This window comes from Erythranthe guttata, chromosome 14, assembly GCF_056151865.1.
Source record: "Erythranthe guttata isolate IM_541 chromosome 14, IM_541, whole genome shotgun sequence".
In the NCBI taxonomy this organism is placed as follows: Eukaryota; Viridiplantae; Streptophyta; class Magnoliopsida; order Lamiales; family Phrymaceae; genus Erythranthe; species Erythranthe guttata.
This window is the reverse complement of record NC_142546.1, coordinates 25,651,342-25,661,051: the sequence shown is the minus strand read 5'-3', so window position 1 is coordinate 25,661,051 and position 9,710 is coordinate 25,651,342. Positions and strand designations below refer to the sequence as shown.

The 9,710-nt window shown below is 35.2% G+C and overlaps 2 protein-coding genes across 2 annotated transcripts; both read left to right on the top strand.

Annotated features, from left to right (window-relative positions):
* Positions 1 to 15: 15 nt before the first annotated feature.
* LOC105959614 (cytoplasmic tRNA 2-thiolation protein 1) lies at positions 16 to 2,894 on the top strand. The gene is made up of 10 exons (XM_012983759.2): positions 16 to 231; positions 323 to 437; positions 606 to 748; positions 1,009 to 1,128; positions 1,318 to 1,430; positions 1,563 to 1,655; positions 1,780 to 1,820; positions 1,973 to 2,039; positions 2,126 to 2,237; positions 2,362 to 2,894. Exons 1-10 carry the CDS (start codon positions 124 to 126, stop codon positions 2,524 to 2,526), a joined length of 1,077 nt encoding a protein of 358 aa, XP_012839213.1. The 5' UTR covers positions 16 to 123; the 3' UTR covers positions 2,527 to 2,894.
* Positions 2,895 to 4,202: 1,308 nt separating this feature from the next.
* Positions 4,203 to 9,479, top strand: SKS5 (SKU5 similar 5). The gene is made up of 8 exons (XM_012983758.2): positions 4,203 to 4,496; positions 4,599 to 4,708; positions 6,036 to 6,306; positions 7,166 to 7,268; positions 7,371 to 7,716; positions 8,319 to 8,684; positions 8,812 to 8,890; positions 8,982 to 9,479. The coding sequence occupies exons 1-8, from the start codon at positions 4,374 to 4,376 to the stop codon at positions 9,192 to 9,194; spliced, it is 1,611 nt and encodes a 536-aa protein (XP_012839212.2). The 5' UTR covers positions 4,203 to 4,373; the 3' UTR covers positions 9,195 to 9,479.
* Positions 9,480 to 9,710: the final 231 nt, after the last annotated feature.

The following is a 9,710-nucleotide window of genomic DNA, read 5'->3' as shown; positions in this document are numbered from 1 at the left end:
AAGAGAACATATAAAAAGGAGGGAACGATTCTTCAAAATTAGGTCTAGAGATTCAAAACGCGACACTTGGGAAATATATTTTAAAGCCGGAAGAAAAAGCGAAGTTCTTCCCATTCTGCTGACATGGCGTCGGAGGTAGCGGAGGAGACGCCGAAGCCTAGAGGTGGTAGGTTTTGCACCTTATGTAACGCCAGACGCGCCGCCCTCAAGCGGCCCAAAACCCTAGAACAAGTAAATGATTCGCTCTACGTCTCAGCTTTCTTCCCTCTGTTTCCGAAATCCTTTTGCTGAAAATAACATTTCCCCTTTTAATTTCGTACAGATATGCAAGGAATGCTTTTATGAAGTTTTCGAAGATGAAATTCACAGAGTTATTGTAGATAATAATCTCTTCAGACGCGGCGAACGCGTCGCCATTGGAGCTTCTGGTGGAAAAGGTGAACAAAATCGATTTTATAATATACCTGCAAATTTGCCGAACTACAATTCTTCAATCGTGCGTTTATCAGCCTAAAACAAAAAATTAGAATGGATAATTGGGTATATATAAAATTTGGTCCATGTATTGAAATTAACTATTACTCTCAATGAACGTGTTGTTTCAGATTCCACTGTCCTAGCTTATGTGTTGTCCGAACTGAATCGTAGGCACGATTATGGCTTGGATCTTTTCCTGCTTTCAGTTGATGAAGGCATCACTGGTTACAGGGATGATTCTCTTGAAACTGTTAAAAGAAATGAAATCCAGGTACACTATGATCGCCTGCTTTTTTTTTTTTTTTTTTTTTTATCCTTTCGATTTTGCTTCTTTCGACACTACTCGTGAGTGCTTGCAATAATTTTCGGGTGTTTCGAAATTGCCGAAACCAGAAGTTCTTTTAGATGAGTAGCGAACTATTTTTTTTTTATTTTTTTCAATGTCTTGATGCACTAACCTGTCGTATTAGCTTATTTTTCAACTTCTGGTGACCGTCTAATGGGTTCATGTTTTTTTTTATACCCGTTCAGTATGGACTTCCTCTTAAGGTGGTTTCGTATAAACAATTATATGGGTGGACGATGGATGAGATTGTGAAGCTAATAGGTCTGAAGAATAACTGCACATTTTGCGGTGTTTTTCGTCGCCAGGTAATCATAATGTTCCTCGTCACTGATTAAGTGGGCTCAGAATTTGTGTTAGATTTCCAACCTATGTGCCGTTTGAGCTTTAGTTGTAATCTCTTAAGCAATTCTTATCTAGTTTTCTTGATTTTTAATTCTTCATGAACTTTTTACTTAGTATTGTAATTTAACAGTATAATGCTGATTGTATTGAAGGCTCTGGATCGTGGTGCTACACTTTTGAAGGTAGACAAACTTGTTACGGGGCATAACGCCGACGACATTGCTGAGACAGTGCTCTTAAATATTTTAAGAGGTGATATTGCCAGGTAATAATATTACTCTAAGCTCTTGAAAGTATTAGGTTAGAGAGTTTAATCATTGGGGATGTACTTTTCTTGGTTTCGTTATTTTAATCCACGAGATTTGTGATCAGTAAAAACTCGTTGTTGATTTACCAGGCTGAGTAGATGCACCTTTATAACCACTGGTGAAGATGGACCTATTCCAAGATGCAAGCCTTTTAAGTACACCTATGAGAAGGAAATTGTGATATATCCTTTGCGAATTACGGGGTTTTATGATTTTTCTCTTTATTATTTCGTTATTTTAATAGCTGTTGTAGTAGCAGTCGGCTGTATTTTAACCACTTAAGTGAAGCCCTTAACCTGTTCTTACGTATGCGTACTTCAAACGGCTGGATTACTTCTCTACAGAGTGTAAGTAACGATTCTTCGCACTACAATTTTAGGATTTTTGTCTAATCTCTTTTTTTTGACAGAGGAATCTCACTAGTGCTAGTAGCTGGTGGCGTTTTCTCAAGTCAGAATACCCTAAATTTCTAGTTAATAAATACCGTTTAAAATCGCAGGCATTTACTCTCCGAACGCTTATCGTGGCTTTGCTCGGGAATTTATTAAAGATTTGGAGAGGCTCAGGTTAGATTAGATTACTATCTGTTTCAATTACCTCAATGCCGTCTTTGCCGTACTCATTTTAGTTTAATTATGGTTTGTGGATATAGGCCAAGAGCTATTCTCGATATAATAAAATCAGGTGAAGATTTCCGAATCTCTACTACAACAAAAATGCCAGAGCAGGGAAATTGCGAGAGATGTGGTTATATTTCCAGCCAGGTAAGGACAATCTTCTCCAAATACATTTAATAGCAAATCGCCAAATCCCATAACATTCAGCACTGAATTTCAATTATTCGACTGATTACTTTTTTACGTCTAATGCACACACACATGCACGCAGAAATGGTGTAAGGCGTGTGTTTTGCTGGAGGGGCTTAATCGGGGTTTGCCTAAGATGGGTATTGGACGGAGTCGAGGTATTGATAATGAACGGAACAAGGATGTTAAAGAAACTAACGGAACAAAGAGTTTAGAGAGCAAGCAATGTGGATCGCTCGACTTCTGATTGAAGGTATAAGTCACTTTCTTTTTTAGCTCCATAATTTATAGTTAAATACGTGTAGTATTCGATGCTATACTAGCTTGCTTATCTATTAATTAAAAAAGAAAAGCGATTCTTTGGTTTTAACTATGATAAAAACAACGTAATAATTACATTTACATTTCGATACTGGTGCTATTGCGTCGATGGCTCCTCCTCAAGTGGGTTTTTTTTCTTTTTTCTTTTTTTTTTTTCGGGACACAATTGAAATGCAGATTTGGCCATTATTGTGGTATTATATGTATTATTGAATGAAATGATTGTATAATATCAACTACAGTCAGGGCGCACATGTTAGTTACTTCCAATCAAATCAAATTTGTTAAGATTAATGATTCATAGGAGAAGCTAGTGTAAGAATTTTAGTTCTCTGGTAGTGGAGGAACTGAGAAGACAGCTGTTAATGTTTCTCAAATCTTAGTTCAGAGTTCCATGTTGTTTACCTCATCTCATAAGATCTAGGTTGTATCTACTATCTAATAGGTAATATTTTATGATTTTATCTTAAAACACCATGGTCAAAGTTAGCTTCTGACCCCAGCTTTGATTTGGACTTTATTCAATTATTTTTTAAGTTATTTAGACTCTTATTTGATTTACTGTACTCAATGCTTGAGATTCCTCCTTTTGGGCAGTACAATGAGGAATGCAAAAGTGAGGCGAGTCATAGTTAATTGAAATAATTGGATTGGGTAATTACGGCCACCTCCTAAGGTGAGGTGAAATTACGAAAATACCTCTCTTGTTTGGGTAATTACAACTACCTCAACTATCTATTGTGTCAAATTTACTTACTGAAGAAGATGTTTTTTCGTAAGAAAATACATAATTTAGAATTAGTTGTAATTACTCAAATAAGAGGGTTTTTTTTTTTTTTTTTTTTTTTTTTTTTTTTAAGTTTGACGTTACTTCGAGGGTGTGGCCATAATTTGGCCTTCATAATGCAAGTTAGTTTTTTTATTTTTTTATTGGAAAAACCAAATAATTTATAGAGGAAAATCATAAAAATAGTTGGCAATGTGAAAAAGAAGTGGGAAAAGAGCGTATAGTAGGGCGAGGCAGAGATGCGACGCGGTGTGCACATGCACACTTGGTGGGGTGGGTGGGTGGTCTAAAGTCTAAACGACATCCCATTTTCATGGCTGGGATTCTTTCATCACATTTCTCTTATTATTATTTACATATTTATTTTTTTTATTTTAAAAAAAAAAGAGAGAAAAAAATAATAATAATCTAAAACTCACTCCACTATTTTCAACCAATCAGAAACACGAACAATGCATGTGGGAGACCATTGGCCTGAATTTGCCCAGCGTGGGCCCACCACCGACACCCCCCTAATCTCTTCTTAATGATGGTAATTAGCTCTGGTAAATTGGTAATTATAGCCTAGTTTGATTGAATTCCATTCTACATAAAAATTCAAATGCTTAAATTTCAAGTTAAACTAGTTTTTACGTTGTCGACGTGAATTTAAAAATAATTAACACCGACTAATTTGAAAATAATCTCGAGAAATTACCATTATTTTAACCAATGGGTTTTTTTAATGTTCTTTTTTTGATAGGCAAATGCAAATGGGTTTTTTTAATTTTATATTTAATGAACAATTACGCGTATTGTTTTGTTGTTTTTTACAGCTAAGAGAGAGAGTGACGTCAGCCACAGTCCCACACTTGGACTTTTCAATTTTAAAGCCCGCAACACTTCTCTTCTGTACCTCTAAATAAGTTTAAATACACCACCATTTCTATTTCTTCCAACCATCCCAAAAAACCATCACTCCATTTTCACCCAAATAGACACAAGAGATGCCGTTAAGATTAGCGGTTCTGTTAGTGTTATTGGGCATTGTTGCAGCAGAAGATCCTTACAGATTCTTCAATTGGAATATCACTTATGGCACCATTTATCCTCTCGGAATCGCCCAACAGGTTCCTCTTCTTCTTCTTACATTCAATTTTGTATAATTTAATTCAACCAAAATTTTCAATTTTTGATTTTTTTTTAATGTGTTTTTTTCTGGGTGGGGTCAGGGTATATTGATAAATGGGCAGTTTCCTGGTCCTGAAATATACTCCGTTACTAACGACAACATCATCGTTAACGTCTTCAACAGCTTGGATCAACCTTTCCTCATACACTGGTAAGAACCAAAAAACCACACACTGTGTGTTTTTTCCTTCGTTTTACGATTTGCAGAGCGGTAGATCTTCCTTTAGAATGTCTGCTCTTCCTATGGGGAAATGACAATGCTGCCCTTGATGCTTTACTTTTGCACTAAGTTTGGGGAGATTAGCAGTTTATATAATTTAATGATGGATTAGTGGGTTAAGTACCTTTTGGTGAGATTTGTCTCTGCGTACGAAGACATCTGTTTTTTTTGAATTTTTTTACTTTTTTATTTTCTGGGTCTGAATATTTTAATTAGATTTTATTACACAGCGTTTATTGGGGAGTGAAAATTGACACGTGCTTGTCACGAAAATAGGGTCCTGAATTTAACAAGATGTGGTGCGAATTACAATGTCCAATAAATACACACACCGAGAATTTAGATGGCTCCTTTTTTTTTTCCTTTTCTTTTTTTTTTCCTTTTTTTTCTTTTTTTTTTTTTTTTCATTTTTCACCGACTAATTCAAATATTTTAAAAAATGAATAAAAAAAAGTCACATGGGTAGTTGCATCATAAAGTTGTCACTTATAAAAAAAAAAAAAAAAAAAATCATAAAGTTGTCATGAACCTCCTCGTTTCTTTCTACACCTTTGATCTGATTTCTGATTTGGATTCCCAGCTATACATACTAAAACAATTATATAGATATATATATATATGTATATATATATATCATAGTACAGTAGAATAGTACTCCCTCTGTCCCATATTATATGTCTTTTTAGAGAGTTTTTTTTGTCCCAAATTATTTGTCATTTTACATTTTCAATGAAGCATTAATTGCATTATTGTCAATTTTACCCTTAATTACTCATAATTAATTAGTTGAGAATCAATTAATGTCAAAGATATTTTAGTAATTTGATCTGTTTTTTACTATAATCTATGCACATTTATTGATTTTCTTAATATGTGCAAAACAATCCAAAACGACACTTAAATTGGGACGGAGGGAGTACATTCTAGTACAGTATAAGCTCGATAAATTAATAATTGATAAAATAATAACTTCGTTTGAAATTTGAATAATAATTTCTTTAGGTACCGACTCAGTAAAAATATACTAAGTTTTTAGTGCGATAATTTAATATGTTGTTAAATTAATAAAAATTTACCACTTGTATAGTATCAAGTTGTCCAATAAATACAAATTACATTTCCCCAAGACAACAATAGTAAGGCTGCTCATTAAATTTTGCTAAATTGGCAGCAGCTAAAACAGCTGGAAATTTTTGTCCCACCCTTTTCTTTATAAATTATTTATTTATTTTTATCTTTAATTTTTTAATAATTACAGGAATGGGATTCAGAACAGGAGGAATTCATACGAGGATGGAGTTTATGGGACAACATGTCCAATCCCACCAGGTGGGAATTTCACATACATTCTTCAAATGAAGGATCAAATTGGAAGCTTCTTTTATTTCCCTTCTTTGGGTTTCCACAAAGCTGCTGGTGCTTTTGGTGCAATTAAGATCCTAAGCAGGCCCTTAATCCCTGTCCCTTTCGATAATCCTACCGATGATTTTAGTGTCTTGATTGGCGATTGGTACACTTCTAATCACACTGTAAGTACCCCCTAATCTCTGCTTAATCCTTAATTCAATTTATGTGTCGGTAACTTAGTGGGCCCATTGGTACAAACACGTATGGGCCCCACCTTTGACTATTGCTTTTGTTTTTTGGGCCATCAACATTTAACAGCTGGATTTTTCTGATTCACCTTTATTATTGGGCCCCTTTCAAAGAACAAATTAATACTGCAACTTTGTCAATTTGGTAACTTCCAAATATATTTATAATATGTTCCAGTAATTAATTAGATAATCAAGATTTTTTTTTATAAGAAATACAAAACACACACATCATTTTTTTGTGATTGTGAATTAGGGGTGGAAATCGGACGGATTGGATCGTAATTAGCCATTTCGGAAAAAATCCGATTTTTTTCGGAAGTGAAAAACTAGTTCCAACTCCGTTTAAAGAAAATGGGAAAAATCGGAAATTGGAGAAAAAACTTATTCCTAAATCGGAAAATTTCTGATCGGAATTGGCGGAATTCGGAAATTTCCAAATTTTGGTATTTTAAGTGCAATATTCGGAAAAAAATCGGAATTATTTTCGGAACTTAAATAGGATCGGAATTTGGAATCTCATATAAATTCCAATTCCGATCCAAATAATTTCGGAAAAATTAGAAGTCAGAATTTCGGAATTCGGATTGATTAATATTGTTCCAAGATCGGAAAATTTCGGATCGAAATTGGCGGAAATCGAAAATTTCGTTCCAATTTCCACCGCTAATTGTGACATACTGTCATAGAACATTTGATACATTTTTTTTAATCTAATCCTTTTGTTTTTGGTTATTTTGGATGATAATTATTTTATGAAGTAATTAATATTGGTCTTGATTAAAACAAACAGGATCTAAAGGCAATTCTTGACAAAGGCAACAAGCTACCATTTCCAGATGGAATTCTCATCAATGGCCGTGGTCCTAATGTTACCTCTTTCACCATTCAACAAGGTATATTCCCATTTTCTACTCTCCGATTATCCCTTCTTCTCGTTTATATATTAAATAAATAAATAAATAATAATAATAACAATGTGATAAAAATTGTAACAGGAAAAACTTACAGATTCCGAATATGTAACGTGGGATTACAAAACTCTCTAAACTTCCGAATCCAAGGCCACAAGATGAAGGTGGTGGAAGTAGAAGGGACCCACACGGTCCAAGTCAGCTACTCGTCACTTGACATCCACGTGGGCCAGTGCATGTCGGTTCTTCTAACTGCAGATCAACAACCTCAGGACTATTACATTGTTGTCTCGAGCCGTTTCACCACCCCCGTTCTGAGCACCACCGGCTTTCTCCGGTATGCTGGCTCGAACCGCCCTGCCTTGGGCCCACTACCTGGCGGCCCCACCATCGAAGTTGACTGGTCCCTCAACCAAGCCCGTTCCATCAGGTATATTATTTTGTAGTGGTGGAAATCGGACGGAAATTGCGATTTTTTTTTTCGAAAGTGAAAAATTAATTCCAATTTCGTTCCGGAAATTCGAAAAAAATCAGAAATTGCAATGAAAATACTTGTTCAAAATATAGGAATTTTTGGATATGAATCTGCAGAATTCGGAAATTTGAATTTTCTTTTTTCATCTAAAATATAAAATACATAATAAAATTGATATTAGAAGCGTAATTTTTTGGGAAAAAACCCGAAAATTTTGGATTTTTTTTCAGAAATTAAAGCCGGTTTGGAAATCGGAATCTCCTATACATTCTAATTCTGATTTAAAAAATCCGGTAAAAAAATTGAAATTTTCAGATCGGCGGGAATCAGAAATGCTATTCCAATTCCAATCCAAAAAATTCGAAAAACTGGAAATCGCAATTTTTGGAATTCAGAATGAAAAATATTATTCCTAAACAGGAAAATTCCGTATTGGCAGAAATCAGAAATTCCGTCCGAATTTCCACACTTAATATTATCTATCAAGGAAATGAAATACAAAATACAACACCAAAATGTGCACTAACAATATTAAATGTTGTTTTTTCGAATGTCAGGACAAATCTAACAGCAAGTGGGCCCAGACCAAACCCGCAGGGTTCTTACCACTACGGCATGATAAACACCACGAGAACTTACAGGCTCTCGAGCTCTGCTGGCCAGGTTGCTAATAAGCAGAGGTATGCACTCAACAGTGTCTCCTTTATCCCTGCCGACACCCCTTTGAAAGTCGCCGACTACTTCAAAATAGACGGTGTTTTTCGAGTCGGGAGCATCTCAGATTCCCCCACTGGTGGAGGAATATACCTTGATACCTCCGTGCTTGGGGCCGATTACAGGGCGTTTGTCGAAATCGTGTTTGAAAACACAGAGGATATTGTCCAGAGTTACCATCTCAGTGGCTACTCTTTCTTTGTCGTAGGGTGAGCACTTCAAAACACACACACACACACACACGCACACACACACACACACACTGCATTGTATACTCTTTTTCGATATTTGAATTTGCATATGCTGATGTATATAATATAATCTATAAATGAACAGAATGGATGGAGGGAAATGGACTTCGGACAGTAGGGCTCAATACAATCTTCGCGATGCAGTCTCTCGATGCACTGTTCAGGTGGGAAGGGAAAAAGAAAAAAAAACGCATATTTTTTTTTTATCACTAAAGATTGCTGATTTATTATTACATCCTCGATTTGCATTTGCAGGTGTACCCCATGTCGTGGACAGCTATTTACGTGGCTTTGGACAATGTAGGAATGTGGAACTTGAGATCGGAGTTTTGGGCAAGGCAATATTTAGGACAGCAAACTTATCTTAGGGTTTACACGACTTCCACTTCGTTGAGAGACGAGTACCCTATTCCGAAGAATGCTCTTCTTTGTGGCAGGGCAAGTGGAAGACGAACGCGTCCCCTTTAAAAGAAAAAGATATATTATTAATAAAAGTTTCCCACCAAGCCTAGAGGAATTGAGATTAATTTTTTTTTTTAAATAGATGATCTCAATTTTGAAATTATTGGGGGTGCTAAATCAGCACCTATATTAATATATTATGGTGTATTTAGGGCTAGCATTGTAATTCTAGTAGTAGTAGCTTTTGTTGTTGAGTTGATGACCTTAGCTCAAGGTCACATTCTTTCAATTTCCCACTGGATTTTTTGTATCTTGTTTGATGTTGTATTTGTTGTTTATTATCTTGTTTTATATTGCATTTGTTGTTGTATACACAATTGTTTTGGTGCGATTAATACTTGTTTTTTCTCATGTGGTTGTAATTCTGATATAAAATGAGGGGTATTCCGGTGATATAAAATGAGAGGAATTCCAGATATTTTAGGGCAAATGGAGAGTTAACTGTAAGCGAAATTTAAAACAGGAGAGTGCTGTGTCAAAGTATATATAGTACTATGGACTGCCTAGTATATCAAACTAGCC

What these genes read in the sequence shown, in the direction of transcription:
- SKS5 (XM_012983758.2), top strand. Translation starts at nt 4,374, where the DNA reads ATGCCGTTAAGATTAGCGGTTCTGTTAGTGTTATTGGGCATTGTTGCA. An exon ending in CTCTCGGAATCGCCCAACAG is followed by an intron (nt 4,497 to 4,598) that starts GTTCCTCTTCTT and finishes GGGTGGGGTCAG; the next exon opens with GGTATATTGATAAATGGGCA. An exon ending in AACCAAGCCCGTTCCATCAG is followed by an intron (nt 7,717 to 8,318) that starts GTATATTATTTT and finishes TTCGAATGTCAG; the next exon opens with GACAAATCTAACAGCAAGTG.
- LOC105959614 (XM_012983759.2), top strand. Translation starts at nt 124, where the DNA reads ATGGCGTCGGAGGTAGCGGAGGAGACGCCGAAGCCTAGAGGTGGTAGG. An exon ending in GGCCCAAAACCCTAGAACAA is followed by an intron (nt 232 to 322) that starts GTAAATGATTCG and finishes AATTTCGTACAG; the next exon opens with ATATGCAAGGAATGCTTTTA. An exon ending in TTAAGAGGTGATATTGCCAG is followed by an intron (nt 1,431 to 1,562) that starts GTAATAATATTA and finishes TTGATTTACCAG; the next exon opens with GCTGAGTAGATGCACCTTTA.